Source organism: Heloderma suspectum, chromosome 2, assembly GCF_057233095.1.
Source record: "Heloderma suspectum isolate Gila_16-S chromosome 2, 16-S_ref, whole genome shotgun sequence".
In the NCBI taxonomy this organism is placed as follows: domain Eukaryota; kingdom Metazoa; phylum Chordata; class Lepidosauria; order Squamata; family Helodermatidae; genus Heloderma; species Heloderma suspectum.
The window spans coordinates 141,347,166-141,366,462 of record NC_139459.1 but is presented as its reverse complement, the minus strand read 5'-3'; the positions used below and the strand labels follow the sequence as shown (position 1 = coordinate 141,366,462).

Genomic DNA, 19,297 nt, shown 5'->3' with positions numbered 1-19,297 from the left:
TGACACATGCACAAGTGTAACAACACAGACAGTTAATACATGGCTAAACATAGCTCTGAATGGGACTGGTACAGCCTATTATGATCCCTGGCCTGCTGTTGTCCAATTTTCTTTCAACCAGAGACAGGAAACAATGTCAGCCTATTTATGCTGAGATTTATGCTGAGCAGGAATTTGTAAATTTACTTACTTGCTTACTTACTTATTTAGTTATTTTGCAGTTCGGGACATTTGTAGCTAAATTTTAAATGCCAAATTTCTTTAAATTGCAATTATGTACTATTAAAATGCATGTTTGTTTAAATAAACGTGTTCCATTATTTACAATGAAGATTTAAAATGCCCTTTTGCATGATTTTAAAGTGCCCTTTTGAGTTCATTCCCCTCCCCCCGTGAAAATTCCTTTTGAAAAGCTCAGGTCCTGAGCCTGATGTTTGAGGGACCCCCATCCGCATCCTGTTCCCATCCCAAGGCCAGAAGCCGCTGGCCTGACCAGCTCTGTTCATCAAGCCACTTCAGCCAGCCAGGCCAAAAGCCAAACATCCAATCTTGCTGCCACCCCTCACTCTAGGAATAAAATGAGAGAATACCCAATTTGCGTCATCACAGTGGACATCTCATTCTGCACGGGGCGCTTGCCGAGCCAGAAATAGCACATTGCACTGGGGCATAGTTGCATGCGCTGTTCTGCATCTGACTCAGCAGTGGCCTCATGCAGGTTGCCCAGAGGCCTCTGGGAGAATGCAGAACCATTGGCTTGTCCTCTCATTTAGAGCCTTCCCACATGAGACATTTATTGTGCTCTTGTGATTCCTCATTTATGGTAGTTTGTGGGAGCATTACACAACATCTTCATCCCCCAGGGCCTCTCCAATGCTTTCCAACCATTATAGCGGTGGGTTTTCTAATGAGGAAAGTCTGGTATTATTTGTGAATGGCCAGATGAAGCCTAGTGTAATCGTGCAATTCCGCTATACCACAGTGTTATCTTGTTGTTGTTGTTGTTCAGTCGTTCAGTCGCGTCCGACTCTTCGTGACCCCATGGACCATAGCACGCCAGGCCTTCCTGTCCTGCGCTCTCTCCCGGAGTGTAAATAATATTGTTCTTTACAGCATCGGATTTTCTTTTCACCACCAGACACATCCACAGCTGAGTGTCCTTTCGGCTTTGGCGCAGCTGCTTCACTCTTTCTGGCGCTACTTGGAAATACCCTCTGCTCTTCCCCAGTAGTATATTGGACACCTTCCGACCTGAGGAGCTCATCTTCCGGTGTCATCTCTTTTAGCCTTGTGATACGTTCCATGGGGTTTTCTTGGCAAGGATACTGGAGTGGGTTGCCATTTCCTTCTCCAGTGGACCACATTTTGTCAGAACTCTCTGCCATGACCTGTCCGCCCTGGGTGGCCCTGCACGGCATAGCTTATGGCTTCACTGAGTTACGCAAGCCCCTTCGCCACAACAAGGCAGTGATCCATGAAGGGGACAGTGTTATCTAGTGCTTGTGTAATGGAATATAAGGAAAGGAAGAGAAAGAAAAATCCCAGAAAAAAAGCACATGTACGCCAATCTTAATCCTGCAAAGAATCTGGAAACAGAAGCCTTGGTAAAGTGGTGACTTAAAAACCTCATGTAGAAAAGCGCTTAGTGCTTGGAGGGTCACCCGCTAGCTAGGAGGGAATCCCGAGAACATCGCTAGGCAAAAACAGCACACAGGTATCTCTCCCACCCCCACCCCCTGCAGCACTAAATAAGAGGAAACCCCAGAGGCTTCTATGATGTGGCACGAAGCTATGATGTGGCTGCCTTTGGGTCACAGGGATCACCAAGGGTGATGGCCGAGTGTTAGAAAACCATACAGTCCTTTAACATTCAGAGCTCCCAATTCATTTCCCACCACACTGGCCTTTTGCATAGCCTTCATCAGAGCTGTCTCCAGGTTTGAGGGGCTCCTGGGAAAGGTGCTCTCTGGCGGGACCCCTCCTCTGTTGGTGGACCCTTGCAGCCTTACCTGGCAGGCAGGCAACCAGCCAGCCAGCCAGCTGCTGGATAAAAGAAGTGTTGGGCGGCTGGGAGCTGCCATTTCAAGTTGCCCAAGTGCCTCAGAATTGTGCTACAATGGGGGCATTGCAGGAAATTAAAATGACAACTAGGCCCGGCCACCTAGAGCACCAGGCCAGAGGGGAAAATAACCTTGAAGGGGCCCAGCACAGCTGATCCCTGACAGGGCATTAGGGCCCCAGTAGCTGCCCAGTGAAGTCAGGCGCCAGCCCTGCCTTGCCTGACCCCAGCCGTAAATCTACCCCTTTTCTGCACAGTAATAACACTTTGCATTTGTATAGCGCACTCAAGTGTCCATTGCAGTTGCGTATTCAGATCAGTAGTCTCCCTCAGTGAGTTCATGGCAGAGGTGAGATTTGAACCAGGGACTCCTGGATTTGTGGCTCAGTCTCTTTGTCACTTCGCTATCCCGGCTGTGTTCACTGGGAGTAGGTAAGCATGTTTAAACTTCAAAAGAACTGTTTTTATTCAACTGACTTTTTTAACGTTATCCATTTGTAGATACTAGAATACACAGCCATGTATAGGGCTTGGAGACTGGCTTATAGGCAGTGCAGTTAGTGATTAGGAGATCACGGATTTTCCATTCATTTCACTGAAGCCCCATGCAGAAGTGTGGCAGGCAGCCTCCCCTGCCCCTCTCCAGCTAGGAGAGCAGGGTACAGCCCCAGAGAGATAGACAGTGTGTCCACTTGGCAGGTTGCTTTGGAGTCCATCCCACCACCCAGCAATGATGTCAGGAACAAAGGGAAGGATCCATCCTCCTTTTGTCCCTGATGGAACCAGGGGATGGGAGGATTGGGCTCAGCGTTTACCATGAGCCCAATTACTGCCCACTGCAGTTACCAACTTGTTCCAGGGGAAAGGAAGCAGGGGTGTGTGTGTGGGGGGGAGACATATAGAAAGAGTCCTTTGTGCCCTTCTAGATTCCCCCTGGTAAGTATGCCTTATGACCCTGGCTCTTTCACAATTCCCCATGTGGGTCATGGGACTGAGAGGTTTGTCAGTTTCCATTTTCCCCAGTTTCTCATTTTTCCAGTCCTTAGTTCATGCTATCCCATCAGCACATCCGTTCGAAACACATCCACACCAAAATTCGTATCCATTTTCATGTACATTCTCCCATTATATGCTTTTTTGTCATGTATACAAAAAATTTTGCAAGCCATTTCCCCTTACATAATGCTTTTTTGTACTTTTCTCATTAATATGTGCATTTTTGTATGCATTTTTTGTTCGGAAAACTGCATCACAAAATTCTGAGAAGGGCATATAGGTAAGGATAACTGTGTTCCGATTCACATGTTGATTTGGGAAGTGTGAAGTTGGTACATTTGTGTCAAAATGCAAAGCGAACTAAATCCTGCCCCATTCCTATGCACAGAATCTAGAAGTAGCCCAAAGGTGAAAAATCACTCGACTGTAAGCTCCTCGAGGGAAGTCCTCCCTCCTTGCTTTATGACGTCCATGAATATTGACTGGTAGCATCTTCTAAATAATAACAGCAGCAGCAATTCTAATAACAAATGGCGGACAACAGAGTAAGATCATGATAGGATACAACCTTTTTACTCCTTAGGAATCAGTGTCCATAGTTTTATCTCCTTCCCCTTATGTCACTGCATCAGACGCTTTCCGTCCAATGACTTAACTATTCTTCCTCTCACAGATCCAGCGGCGTTCTTGGTAGCACGACATTGGACTCACGTTTCCTGCCCCAATGGTCGCACAGTCTTGTTCCATTTTATCTGGTTTCCTAGTAAAGCTGTGAAAAAATAGAGAGCAACAGAACAATGAAAAGGGCCAGGCTCGGTACTATGAACTACAACAAGCAATTATAGGCTAAGGGTGCAACCCCGTGCCTGCCGGCTGGGAGTTGTGGGACTTCTTTCTCTCTAAACATGCATAGCATTGCCCCCTAAGGGTAAAATCCAACATATGTCCTGGACCCATTGAAATGAATGGAACTTAAGGTAGCCATAATAAAGCCCGATGCCTCACCCACCCAACATGGACTGTTGTCAAGGCCCATTGCTGCTCACCGACACCAGTCCTGCCTCTCAGGAAGGCAATTGGAGGTACCAGAAGGCACTACTCACTGGGCCAGATTTGGACTATTGACCACCAGTTGCTGAACCTTAAGCTAAGCACTCACTAGAGCAGTCATTTCCAACCTCCTCAGACTGGGGACCCACCTTTAGCCCAGGCCTGATACATGAGACTCACTTGTTCATTTATTTAACATGCCCATTTTTCTTCTCCCACTCTCTCTGTTTCTTCTCCTTCTCTCTTTGTCTTTCTCCCCTCCTTCCTTCCTTCCTTCCTTCCTTCCTTCTTTCCTTCGCTCTCTCTCTTTTAAAAAGCCCTAAACAAAATAAAATGTGTTGGTGCCACTGCTGCAATCTGCTTTAAGTCAGGGGGCAAACCTATTGTGGGTTCTGACCCACCAGCCGAAGACCAGTGCGCTATGTACTATAACGTGCACAAGGAATTTCTGGCTATATGGAAATGAGAATTCCTGTCTCATGGAGTCTTGGTCTACCCCCTTGCCCTTACCTTCTTTTCTGTTTATGTATTTATTTGTTTATTCCCTGCCTTTCTGCCAAGCAAATGGCACTCAAGGTGGCTGGCAATGATAAAAACTTTGTTTAAAGAATCGTAAGACAAATACTTTAAAAACACAACTAAAAACACAAGAATAAAAGAATAAAACCCACACCCCTCCCAACAGACCAGCTTCCATGCCAAAGGCCTGCTTGAAGAAAACCATCTTTGCCGCTGGTGGAAGGACAGCAGTGAGAGAGAGAGAGAGCTCACCTAGCCTCCCTGGCCAGGGAATGCCAAGTTTGATGGCTCCCCCTTCACCTGCTCTCAGGACAAGCTCTCACATCCTCAGCACTTGTCTTTCCAGAACCACTGAGAGAATGTTAATGTCACAGCCAAGCAGGGAGGGACCCTTAAAAGTGACCAACTGCAAAGGGGGGTGGGGCTCAGATATTTATGTATGTATGTATGTATGTATTTATTTATTGCATTTATATCCTGCCTTTTTTCCTCTTGCAAGGAACCCAAGGCGGCTTACATTATCCTCCTCCTCTCCATTTTATTCTCACAACAACAACCCTGTGAGGTAGGTTGGGCTGAGAGTCCGTGACTGGCCCAAAGTCACCCAGTGAGTTTCCATGGCCGAGCGGGGACTAGAACCCAGATCTCCCGGCTCCCAGTCCAACACTCTCGCCACTACACCACACCGGCTCTGGTGTGGCCGTTTCTGATACACTTGGCGAAGGGCCATCGTTCAGTGGCAGAGCATGCGGAAAATCACAGGCTCAATCCCTGGCATCGTCTGTTTAAAAAACAGGATCAGGCAGCAGGCGAGGAGAAAACCCTTTTCTGCCTGAGACCCTGCGGAGCTGCTGCCAGGCAGCGCAAATAATACTGGGCTGGATGGACCAATGGTCTGAGTCCGGATAAAGCAGCTTCTTACGCTGCAGTTGATGAGATTCAAGTTGAGCTGTTCAGACTGACAACATATTTTACAGGAAAATTGTGTTTGTCCAGAAGATGGTTAAGCACAGGAAGGAACAGGCTGTGTTCACATCTGTGCCGGGCAAGACTATTCAGAGGAAATGAATGCAGCATGTGGCCAGCAGGAAAGAGCATCCAGTCACATGAAAGAGCAGTTCGTGATGTGTTCTGGCTTTCATCTGTGAGATGCTGGAGGCTAAAAATATCATTAAGAGTTGTGCAGAAGAAAGGATTCTGGCAGATGCAGCTTGTTATATAGGCACAAGAAAAGTTGCATTAGCTTAAATTCCCCCCTTCCATACTAACTCAGGGGTGGGCAACCTTTTGGGCCTGTCGGCACATTTGGAAATTTGAGATACTGTCTTGGACACAATCATAAAATGGCTGCCATGGGTGGGTGTGACTAGTCGCAAAGGACAAGTAACCTGTCCAGAGGCCTTCATGGGAAATTAAGAGCACAGCAGCCAAAGGCTCCCACTTCACTTTGAAGCAATCCCAACTGCCAGTAAGAAGATACTAAAATATTTTAAAAATAAAAATAGAGAGGAGGAGGGTGGGCATCAAGGAAGGTGTCTGGGGTGCACTGGAGCCCGCAGGCACCACGTTGCCTACCCCTGTGCTAAATGTACAGGAGGCCCTCGCCTTCCGGACACCTGGTTGCCCTGGGTATCCTCTTCTCCAAAGATATTCCAGCACGAAGTACAATAGAAGGCATTAGGGACAATTTCTCTTACACCCCCATGTAGGAGATTCCCCACGTAGGCTGTCAGGGCTCAGAAGAACAGAGATGCCTGAGGAACTTGATCTTTGTGAATCTTGATACGAAACAACCTGACTGGATTGGAACATAAATATCCTTTGCATTTCGGACTTCTCTGATTTTTGTGATGTGGTTCTTGGCTCAAAAAAAACACATCAAAATATACTTTCAAATGCACATTGTATGATAAAATGCATTTAGAAATATGTACTTTGAGGTATAGATAGATATAGATATGCATGTTGGAGAAAATACATTCAAAATACATATTTAAATATGTATTTATATAGTTTCAGATTTTATAAACAATTTGCATATTAATGAAATGGGACAGAACAAACATATGGATGAACACGTGTGAAATGGACATAGACTGTGTCAATCAGACTGATCTGTCCATCCATAACTGAGGGGAGCGAAAGAGAAGATGAAACGTACAGGTTCCGCCAGGGTTCTGTGCCGTCGTTCCAGCGCCATTTCTTTTCATCCTCTGAATACGTCAGCCCAATGAAATAATCAGTCATGGTTGTTTTATTATGAATAAACTCCTGGCAAGAAAAGAAAAATAAATTGCGACAATCAAAGATCTGTCTGAAGAGCAGAGAAAAACAGAACTGCCTAGGGAGACCAGATCAAAAGGAGGAGAGGCTGCTATGTTTTCACCCGGGGAGAGTCTGCACCTGCCCAAAATCCTTCTGCTGTTACACTTGACAGTTAGAGGGATGGGTGCCTTCTCCCTCTTTTGCCCCTGGCCTCTTGATGAGCCCTCTGAGTGGCGCCCTGCCCTCCAGACCAGTGGTTAGGGAGATAGTGCTGGGGGAGCTTCATTTGGGTTGTCGGGACTCAATGGAAGTCTACATCTTTCACTGGGGAACTGGTGTTGGCCACCAATAGACAGACAGACAGGAGACACCAAAGTGGTGGTGGTTTAAAGCCCTGAGTTCTGCTGCTGCCTTTGCTGCCAGCCACACGCACACACACACACCGCAGTGTTTTCACTGGAACAGATGACAAGAAGTTCCTTTGTCCTCTCTCCCAAGAGCACTGTGCTTTGAGACCCCTGGAAAATTCATCCCCTGGGTGGAAGCTAGAGCTGTCAGTCACAAAACTATGGCCTGTTCTGAAGCTCCAAAGTGGGCCTGAAGCATCGGGAACAGCCCACTTCACTTTGGAGTCCAAATACCTCCAGAGCAGATTGCTTCAGTCTGGTGTTGGGGCTTTGCCTGAAGTGGATGCATGGCTTCATAATATTTTCATATTTCATGTAATAATTACATGGGTGGGGGGAATCACACCTTAAACTCTATTGCAAAACTGCTCCAGGGGCTATGGGGATATAAGACTGGTGGTGTTACAGGTGCTGGACCATGGGTGCGCTTGTAACACCTTGTCTCCTTAGGTTCATCCCATCCCTCTACAATGGCCTGATCCCGTATTAGAGCATAATGAAATTATAATGAAAACATCTGGCATTTCCCTCATATAATATAAGGTGTACATAACAATGAAAAACAGGTAGGAGCAGCAAGGTCACTAGGCTGCAAACCTTAACATATGCAGTGAGCAGATGAACCACCTCAGGTTTTAGGCCGTAATCCTGCACAAAATTAGGTTGCTTAAACTCCATCGATGTCAATACGGTTTTAAGCGGCTTTACAAAATTGCAGCCTTATGCTGCATTCCTCCGGACACTTACTCTTCTCTCATTCCTCTTGATGACTGCCTATCCTGCTGCCTCTTCGTGCCCCTGGCTCATGATTTCCTAAGCCCGTGCTTCATTTATCCTGTGTGGGACACAAGTGGTGCAGGCCTGCTCTACAACATTGCTTTGGATTGTTAAGTATTTCACACAGACAAGGACTGTGTTTCCATGACAACGGAAGGAGAAGCAAATGGAGGGGTACTGGATTTTTTAAAAAGGAATCAGCTTTGCTGCACTTTGGTCCATGCAGGGCTCCACGAGCAGGTTTTCTGCACCAGTAAAAATTGCTTCACAGAACATACTTCCTGGTGGAGGTGGGGGTTGGAGTGAATGTCATCTGACTGGCAGGGGCTGCTCAACCAATAAGAGAGGCTTCCCCCCTCCCTCCTTTCTCTTTTCCCCTGAAGGTCCAGATGCATCTGCATTTCAGGAACAAGCCTCATTGAGCACAATGGGAGTTACTTTCGAGTAGACACGCATATGCTTGTGCTGGGAAAGTGGCAGGGGAGAACACAAAGATGGGAAACCAACCCCCATTTTAACCTGCAGGATCTCTATAAGGAAAGGTCGAAGTAGTTACTTCCTAAGGCAATTAACCAAACAAAGGAGAAATGGAGCCTCAAGATTGCACTTTACTGCACTCAGAGAATTGCACTTTAAAGTGTGCCATGTCAGTTGAGGGAGATCACTGTAAGTTCTGATGTGGGCATTCAGAGGGCAAGCCTCATTGACCACAAGGGGAGCTACTTCGCAGGAGACACTAATGGGTTTGTTGTGGGAAAGAGAGCAGTAAACACAAAGATGGAAAGCAGCCCCCATTTGAACCCCAGGATCTCTATTAAACCACATAAAGGAGAATTGGAGCCCACATAAAGGAGAATTGGAGCCTCGAGATCACGCTTTACTGCACTTAGAGAATCGGGCTTCAAACTGTGCCCTGTCAATTGAGGGGGACCTCTGTAAAGTCTGATGTGGGCATTCAGAGGGCAAGCCTCATTCAGCACAATGGGAGTTTCTTCTGAGGAGACACTAATTGGTTTGTGCAGGGACGGGAAACACACAGGAAACACCCCTCGACCGGGGTCACGGTGAAAGGCACACCCCTGGGCAGGTTTAGCATACCTGAGGTAAATGCGGGGGTTGGGGCACATCGCAACTATACCGAGGAGAACCCAACTTAAGGAAAAGAATCGGAATTTAAGCAGCCTCGGGAAATCCAGTTTTTCCTCGATACACTCTGGGGTGGCTGCTGGATGGTCACAACATCCTGTATCTCTAACGACCTCAATACGCGGCCGGCTCAGAGTAAATCGCTGGTGGAAACACCCCCACACGCACCCCACCAAGCATGCTTATGTACTCCAAATGTGACAGATCAGTGTGTTCTGTAATCCTTAAGGTTATACATTCTTTGAACTTGTTTCTGAGGTTTCCAGGGGTAACGGGATTGTGGCTGCCATGCTGATGCGGAGGATGCTCTGAGGACAATTACACAAATCCTCCTCCCAGGTTAAACAAATGTTAAAGTGTGTGCACTCGAGGCACAATCTTTTCTCATCAACGGTGCCTCCACCTTACCAGTTCTTCTGCGTCATTGATGATCACTAAGCCCGACTTCCATTCCATGCACTCAGACTGGCTGCTGAACCATATATCCGTCGCTTCAGAAAACCAGTACTCATGCCCTCTGTACCCTTCCCACTGCGGAACATCCACAGGAACTTGGGGCACAGCTGGAGATAGGGAGTCGAAGGAAAACATAAAGGGACTCAATGCTGATCATAACAATTCCAGCTGTGGAGAAGCCAGAAGTATGACACACAAACTGCGGTTAGAAAAGTCTTTGCCCCATTCAGGCATCTTTGGATCCCTGAACCCCCGGGTCGAGCCCCACATCAGCATCTGAAGTTCTGTATCTCACAACTTGTCCTGCCCTCATACATGCCGTGGTAGCAGAAGGGGCAATTTCAGTGCGGGGGGGGGGGCAGAGTTTTGGTCGATGGAGACAATATTTACAGCAAAGTTCAAAGGTTCACAGTTGAATTTTTCCAGATCAAATTGCGAACAATGTAGCGTATATCAAGAGTACCAGATGTTGTTATATACCCCATAATAACTGAATATATAAGAGCTGTTTACTCATCCTCCCCCTCCCCGCGCTTTGCGTTCAGTGAACAAATGAAAGGGGGGAGGGGCCACAACCTCTGCCCCCCCCCCAACCTCGGTGCTCCTGCTGGCCCCACTCTGCCCTCTGTGCATTAAGTGTCAAGTGAGAAAGGGATTCTACCTGACTGTAAGTATATACATGAGTACATACAAATATTGTAAATAAATAAATATAAATAACTTTATGCACATGAGCCCTTCCACCACTCCATTGAAAACGCGCATTGCCCAAGGCTTCCCAATCATGTGGAGAAGCCTGTTTCCATACAGCGGTACACCCCTTCCACGCTAAACAGACAGATGTCAAGGCCGGGACCAGCGGGTACACTGGGATCATGGTGAGGCCAGGAGGCATGGTCCCTCCTCCCACCCACCCCTGCATTCACTACACACAGGGCCAGGAAAGAATGAGTGAACAGTCCGTAGGTGTTTCTGAGCAACAAACAGATGTGCATTAAAATGGGGAGGGGAGGAACTGCCCTCCGCAAATAGTGCCTCTTGGCGGTATTCCTTGTCTGGCTACTGACACTGGTACGTCCAAATGGTTCAGAAGACCGGCAGGCTGTGGAACAGTCATTACTGGTGCCCCAGAGGAACTGTCTGCGGAGAAAACCTCCCAGATTATTTGGGATACCAGATGTAGCTCAGAGAATAGTACTGTGCGAGGGTGTTGCTGTGTTGGTTTGGGTGTGTATATGCATGTCTCCCGTCTGTTCAACCTGTACATTTACACATTAACAGTTTATTTTGAAATGCACCATAAGTCTCCAGTAAACAAACAGATCCTGAACAGCTTGTGTTTTCTTTTTTTAAAACAGCACAATAAAACTAACGCAACTGAATTCCGTTTTGTAATGTCAAAGACAAAATTACATTAAAGTTACCTCTGACTGTGCTTGTCACTGTGGGTCTTGCAGGAAAAGGAGGCATATCTTCAGGCAGGCTCTGAGTAGTTGGTAGAACTGAAAATTAATATATTGTTGGCCTCTAGTATCCACTCTGGAAGACTTCACTGTAGCACTACAGCAGATCAGGGAAAATGCTGACCAAATCATTTTGAGAACGGAAGAGCTGTGCTGAATTAGAACAAAGGCCTAGCTAGGCCAGCATTCTGTCCACACTGTGGCAACAGCAACCTCCCATCTGAGTTCCCCAGCAACTGGTACAGAGGCATGCTAGAGGTAGCACATAGCCATTGGAACTAGTAGCCACTGACAGCCTTACACAGTCTGGTTTTCAGTAGGGCTATGCTGAGTATTCTTCCGTTTCTGTTTTGGGTCTGAAAATAGCAGTTTTGCTGGGCATTTGCTAAAACATATTGGGTTGAATCCAGACATTGACTTACTTCCCATTGAAATCAGTGGGACATGACTCATGACTAACTTTTCACAAGGATTTCAATGGACCTAAATAAACTACCTTAGTCTGAGCCCAGCCCTTCGTGCAAGTGTTCACCTTTCATTCTATCTTACTTGATAAGATGCCATTTTTTTTTCCTTTCACTGCTTCTGGTTCAGCAACATTTTTTTCCTGTTTATTGGTGCTTTTTTCTACTTTCTTGATGAGTTACATGGATTATTTTAGCCAATCAGGGATCACATGGTGAACAGAATGATGTCTCACAATCATGCATAGCCAACCAGATTTGGGTCAATTATGATGTTGCTAAGGATGAAAGAAGGGAATGCATCCTGGTTTAGTAACATGGCTGAGTCTAGCCAATCAGGGATCACATAGCGAACAGTATGGTATTACCGTGCTATGTAGTCAATCAGATCTGACTATGTGACAGCATCGCTATCATAAATAAAGTCATAGAATCATAGAATCATAGAATAGTAGGGTTGGAAGGGGCCTACAAGGCCATCGAGTCCAACCCCCTGAAATAAGAGTGACAGAAAATCAGGGCAAAGTAAACATACAGATTAACACTTACGTTAAGAGTCAAATAAGAGTGACAGAAAATCAGGGCAAAGTAAACATACAGATTAACACTTCTTAAGGAGTGTTGAAAAGCTCTTGAAAAAGTGAAACATTTTTCAGCACTCAAGAATTTTCAACCCCAAAATGGAAGTGTTTCAGCTCAGTACTAAATAATATGGTTTCCCCTTAATTGAAACCAAAACACATATACCCACCCTACAATGATTCACCAAGCTCAGAGTTCCCCAGATTGCTGCTGTAGAGTTACCTGTACAATTCTCCTCAGGGACAAAACTGATATTCCCCCTGGGGAAGGTCTGTGGAACTAAAAACAAAAGCATTTTCAGTGATGTCTGGTGAGCATTCCTTAATGTTGCTGTTAAAATATAGTATAGTTAAGAGCAATTGCTTTGTTATCCTTTTTATTGCCAGCTGAGAGAGCTCGTCTGGCATAATGGCTAAGAGGATATGGAAGTCGCTAGTTTAAATCTCAACACTATCAAGGAAATTCTAGCTATGTCTACTCAGAAGTAAGCCATACTGAGTGCAGTGGGACATACTCCCAGGTAAGTGTCTATATACGATTGCAGTCTAAATGACCCTGTTTGCAATACTGACATAATTATACTGTTCTACCTCAAAGGGGCGTTGCAAGAGATGACTGAGATAATGTGCATAAAGCACTAGAACTCAAGAAAAGACCCATACAAACACTAAGTATTATATTGTTGCTGCTGCTGTTGTTTTTGTTGTTATTTGGAGTTTTACACATTGAGGCATGAGAAACATGGAACTAGACACGTTTCCTAGCCAGTGGGACAAGAACCCTTCAGTATTTATGTCCCATGGCTTTCATTTCTCAAGACACAAAATACATATTTCAGAACCAAAAAATCCCTAACAAATATGGTCATGTTTTGCACACATAGAATCATAGAATAGTAGGGTTGGAAGGGGCCTACAAGATCATCGAGTCCAACCCCCTGCTCAATGCAGGAATCCATGTCAGAGCATCCCCGACAGATGGCTGTCCAGCCTCCTCTTGAATGCCTCCAGCGTGGGAGAGCCCACCACCTCCCTAGGTAACTGGTTCCATTGTCGTATTGCTGTAACAGTCAGGGAGTTTTTCCTGATGTTCAGCTGGAATCTGGCTTCCTGGAACTTGAGCCCATTATTCCGTGTCCTGCATTCTGGGATGATCGAGAAGAGATCCTAGCCTTCCTCTCTGTGACGGCCTTTCAAGTACTTGAAGAGCACTATCCTATGTCCCCTCAGTCTTCTCTTCTCAAGGCTAAACATGCCCAGTTCTTTCAGTCTCTCTTCATAGGGCTTTGTTTCCAGTCCCTTGATCACACCCACATGCATACGCCTGCACACACACATGCTCATGCACACACTGAAAAAAAGAACATATATTAAAATAGGAAGAAGATGAAGGCAACACTGAAACTAAACATTGACCAGTACTCACGGAAAACAAGAAATAGGGATGTCCCTGTAAGCTTGACGAACACGAGGATTATCCCAGGAGCCGCACGCTGCCAAGTCATGTTGACTAATCTGAAAAAGTTCAGTTATGCTTCATTAGGAATGAATGGCCATGATCCAAAGTACCCTGTATCACATGTAATAGCAGGCTAATTGCTCAACGTTGCACACAAAAGCCCCGATCCAATTAAAAGATAGCTGTGCTTAAATCAAATCCCACTGAAAGCAATGGGTGTGTTAGGCATGATTAGGGATGGTCGAGAAACTTGTTCTGTAAGTTTTTTTTAAAGAGGGATTTACCAGATTTGTATCTCCCTGAAGCGAACATAGACCCAAACACAATTTGAGGTTGGAAATTCATACATTTCCAAATTTGGGAAGCATCCCACAAAACAAACAAAAAAATGCATCTGTTAACATGCACACATTTAAAAAATACACACAAAAACTTGTGTAGATTTCTAAAACGCACACAAACACACTTTAGTCATTGGGTGGATATGCACAAAAAAGTGCAGGAAAAGTGTGCAAAAAATGCATACATTTGAGATAAGTGCACAAACATACATCCAAATTGTTGTGCAAAGAACCAAAACAAAAACCCATATGGAACCAGGATGGAATGGGTTTGGCAGTGGAAAAACGAGAAACTTGACGTGATTGGGTTCAACAGGTCTGCCCATCCCTGGTCATCGTTATGAGCATGATGTCAACAGGACAGGTTAAGCATGAACTGGATCAGAGCAAAGGACCCTCCCCTGCCCCTCAACAGACCAGCACTTTCAGCTTCCAGGCGGTGAGGAGGAGAAGAGCAAAGTGACCCCTTTCCACCCACCCAATATGTTCTGAAAGTCTACTATAAGTGTGTTCTCTCTTTCTCTCTCTCTCTCTCTCTCTCTCTCACACACACACACAAACACCATACAGACACAGCTTACAATATAATGCAGTTATAGTAATATTTCAGGATATATAATATATTCTTTTCTCCAAATACTAACCTATTCTGAAACACTTTATAAAATAAATTACTATAGAAATAATTCTCTAGACAGTGTACATGCATGCATACACTCACAGACATATATAAAATAAATAAACAAATTGAATACAAAATAGTAAGTTTAAAACTACTCAGAAATAAATCCCACTGTGCCCAATGGAGGGCTGGATTTGGCCCCCCAAGCCTATTATTACAGAGCCAATCGTGTGCTCTGACCATGTGCTGACAAACGGTGGTCAATAGAACAGAGAGCGTAAAACGAGGGGGCTTGAGCACTATTCTCCTAATAGCTGGAAGAAGAATTTAAAGACTTGGGGAGAAGGTAACATCTTTGGGCATCACCCCATCTTCTGGGAGCAGTATGCCCCATCAAGCAAGCTACGCCCCTCTGCCATCTCTCTCTCCCTCTCCGTCTGAGATCCCAGGCCTGGCCACCTGGTTGTAGCCAGCCAGTGCAACACTTCCTTGTAACGACATCTCTTTTGCAGAATGTGTGAATGTGCTCTCTCGATTTTTACCCTTGTATTCAATAAACACAGCATTTCCTGACTTTTCCCCATAAAAGAGACTGGCCAATTTTTAAACGCTGAGCTGTCTGCGCAACAGGGGGTTGCAACTTGCAACCTTATAGCCCAATCCTATGCATGTCTACTAAAAAGCCCCACTATGTTTAATGGGACTTACTCCCAGTTAAGCATGCACAAAATTACGTAGGAGTAAGTCCCACTGAATTAAGTGGGGCTTACTTTTGAGTAGGCATGTATAAGATTTCACTATTTGCCTTGTTGCTATCTCTTGCCTTTTTTTGGCAGGAAGCAATCAACTATAATGCTTTTATAGCTTTTATTACTCAGCACATAGTAATGCCTGTTAGCTACCTAGAAGTGTCAGATATTCAATATCTTCAGCCAGACACTTCAGCAGACTGTCATCAGATGTGCAATTTCGATCTCAAGTATTTGACAAATATTCAAGTCCTTGGAAAATATCTGGGCTATACGCAACACTGACATTTGCAGCAGGGAAGAATTTGAAGGAGCACATTTATTTCAGCTGTAGTAAACTAATCTGCCCTGATCCAGCATGCCCAGAACGTACTTGTCCATGAGCTTAACTCTACCTTGATGGGGAACTGCGGCACAAATAGGTGTCGCATAGGTGACTCGCATCCCTAAACGTCACAGCCAGGGCTGCAGTCACATAGTCTTTTTAAAAAGTTGAGATTATGCCAGGAGGGGTGGGGGCTGAGGTGCTGGATCCATTTCTACACCGTCAGCTCCTGTTTCTCCACCAAAGAGCCTTTTCTGGTTGTTTTTAAAGGCTATATGTGGACATCTCCACCTGGGTGGGCAGAAGATAGATCTGAATCTACTAGTAGATCTCTGTTCAAGGATTCCTGACTCCCAGTCATTTAACCAAAGTAACAAAATTACTACCTCACCCCCAGCCTGCCCTAAATTATATTCTTCTAATGAAGAAACCTCGGGGTAACCAGGAGTGGGGGTTTGTGTGAAGGACAGTGAGCTTCGTTCAGTTCCGGCATTCAAAACAAATTCCTGGGCTCAGAATTTTTTAATTCCAAGTTTACATCTGTTGCATCAGGCTCTGGCTGGTAGATCTCAGGGCTCGAGTAAAAAAGGCAAGCTTGGAGCTGGCCTACCCCTGCTCTATATCTTGAAAGCCAGCGTATAGACAAGGTGTTTGAGCCACATTGGCCTTCCTCCCAAGCAGTGAATAATTTCTAATATACAGTGCAAAGCATCAGGCTAGTGTGGGAGCCACGCCCACTGCCCTAGAAGTTGTTTTCCTTTGTCCCAAACATCTATTGGCTTCTTATCTTCATACAGTACTCAGGGGAAAGAACTCTGCACGTACCCAGTGGCACTTCAGCATTACTTCACACATCCCAGGGTGAGAACTCAGCATTTTTAAAAGGACGTTTCCTGAGGCCCAGATCATTAAACCATGCTTGGAAGCATTTTCAAATTTCACATTATTACATTTCCAAAGCTACTGGTATTTTATTTGATTCAAAATCTAGCCACACATTTCTTTTTAAAGGGGAAATAGATAGCAGCAAATGTTACCTATCAGGAGGACTCCTTAGCAATAAGAAAGCTCTCTGGTCCAGTTCCTCAGCAGAAGAAAAAAGACGGTTTGAACATCTTTCCTTGTCATGTTTATATCCTGTGGTTCCCCTTTTGCTCTCTGCTATGGAAAAAATAGCTTTCTTTTCCCTCTCTCACTCTTAGTAGGCAATTGCTAAGCCCTAGCGGAGGATGCCACTTCTGCTTCTCCCTCTGTGTCAGAACATTGGCCTCATGTTTCATAGTCCCAATTATGAAATATTTCTTCGTTCTCGCTTCCTGTTAAGCAAGAGCTTTGGAGGAGCTTTGGTCACCATCAAGTGGTCACCATCACCACCATGACCACCACCACCGTTTCGGTTGTACACTGTAGCACTAAGCCTGCAACCCTGTACCATCTTCCCTGCCTGTAAGCCCCACTGAACTCCGTGCAGCATACTTCTGAGCAGGCATGTTTCCTCATAGGGGCAGTATAAGGGCAGTATGATATTCGCAGTTTGATTTCCTTGCTGTTTGTCTGCTCAAGGTCACACACACACACACACACACACACACTAGCTGTTTTGGCTGAAGCAGCTCCTGCTGCTGTCTCCCTGCCCCAGGGGTGGGAGGCGCAGGCTGAGCCCCCTCTGGCTGCCAGTCTGTTCTCCCAAGTCCCCTCTCCTCCCTGCAGGCATTCTCAGCCTAGCAGATGCTCAGGAGGGTTCCACAGAGGTGAGCACCCGCCTGAGGTGCCTGCTGAGGTCCAACTGCAAGCTCTGTTAGCTGATGCCCTCCACCCCATCTAATTTAGAATGGTGTCAAGACTCTCGTGTTGTGAACCCGATTTTTGGCCTTTCTGCTTCTTTGCAATTTCACCTCTATGATCTCAACCTCTTCCACTTGCCGTCTTATCTGTAGGAACGTTGGCTTGGTAACCAAAAGGAGAGTCACGATCTTGGAGAGGGTTCAGAGGAGGGCAACAAAGATGATCAGGGGACTGGAAACAAAGCCCTATGAAGAGAGACTGAAAGAACTGGGCATGTTTAGCCTTGAGAAGAGAAGACTGAGGGGAGATATGATAGCGCTCTTCAAGTACTTGAAAGGTTGTCACAGAAAGGAAGGCCAGGATTCCTTCTCGATCATCCTGGAGTGCAGGACACGGAATAATTGGCTCAAGTTGCAGGAAGCCAGATTCCAGCTGAATATCGGGAAAAACTCCCTGACTGTTAACGACAATGGAACCAGTTACCTAGGGAGGTAGTGGGCTCTCCCACACTGGAGGCATTCTAGAGGAGGCTGGATGGCCATCTGTCAGGGATGCTCTGACCTGGATTCCTGCAATGAGCAGGGGGTTGGACTCGATGGCCTTGTAGGCCCCTTCCAACCCTACTATTCTATGATTCTATGATTGTAGTATGGTAGCAAACAAATAAAATCTTATGATCTGCATAAAAGGTTTCTTCTTTCTTCCTTCCTTCTAATAGTGATGAGATCCTAGGAACCGATGGGGGTTGTGATGCAACATGGGAGACTTGTTGAGCATTATCACCAAGATATGGCTCCGGAGGTCTTTACCAACAAGGGATCCAATACAGGTCTCATACATGAATGTTGCCCTATATTTGATAACGTCTAGGAGATGCTCCTTGAATTATCAGTGCAGCAGAGATTTACCAGGCAGACTAATCCTGGATATACATTTTCATGTGTATTTACATAATTTGATGTTGGGGCAGCGCTGCTCCTATCCCATATCAGATAAGGAAATGCAACGGTATGCAAACAAGAATGTGGCAAGGAGGGATGGATGTACTTAATGCTACCTCACAAGGTTATGTTGTCTAATGAGTTGTATTTGTAAAATTCTGACAGATATTTTTCAAAGGTGGGGGAGAAAATGCCCCGTCCCTGGCCACTACCCACCTCGCCTCTGCAGGCACAAGAAGAAGTCCTCCCTCTGTTACACGCAGGAAGTGTTGACCATGTTAACAGAGGGAGCCAGAGTTAAGCATCTGAAGTCTCTCATCAAGTGGCGTGAAACCCAAACAGTGCACCTCTTGAAAGGGATGGCCCATGAACACCTCTTTCCTGGAAGTGCTAAAGCAGGAGCAGACAGACGAGCTGCCTTTCGGGGGAGGAACACGGAGGTGTGCCCCTAAGGACAGAGAAAAGTGGCTGTTCCATTTGCAGGCAGTAAGCATGGGGATGGCATCTGGGTAATGTTCTGGGGTGTGGGGCAAGAATTCATCTGGTTCATTTGCAGCAGCTTGGTGTTCCTTCCCCCGTGTACCCCATGTTGCCACCAATGGGCAGCCACCAATTTTCCCCCTGAGAATGCCTTGGATGTAGCATTGTTGCACCGGGGGGGGTGTGTGTGTGTGCCATTCCACTGCCTACCCCAAAAGCCCATGTAGGTTGTATTTTTTCCTTTAAAAATAATACAACTTTACTGAGTACATAGTTTAAAATAAAATGGCAGTGGCGGGGGGGGGGGAATTGTCATTTCAAGCCTACAGAATTATTCTAGTTGCAGTGCAGAGATATGGCCCACTGAGTAAGCTTTGGAGAGTCCTCTGTCCTAGGCGGTGTCTCCATGAGC

The 19,297-nt window shown here is 45.7% G+C and overlaps 1 protein-coding gene across 1 annotated transcript; it reads right to left on the bottom strand.

The window, feature by feature from the left end:
- Positions 1–2,503: 2,503 nt before the first annotated feature.
- On the bottom strand, positions 2,504–16,971 carry LOC146352870 (C-type lectin domain family 5 member A-like). Its single transcript, XM_084835087.1, has 7 exons — positions 16,717–16,971; positions 13,610–13,698; positions 12,407–12,463; positions 11,100–11,177; positions 9,628–9,782; positions 6,786–6,895; positions 2,504–3,824 (listed from the first exon to the last, which is right to left on the bottom strand). The coding sequence occupies exons 2-7, from the start codon at positions 13,686–13,688 to the stop codon at positions 3,707–3,709; spliced, it is 597 nt and encodes a 198-aa protein (XP_084691213.1). The 5' UTR covers positions 13,689–13,698; positions 16,717–16,971; the 3' UTR covers positions 2,504–3,706.
- Between the last annotated feature and the right edge of the window lie 2,326 nt (positions 16,972–19,297).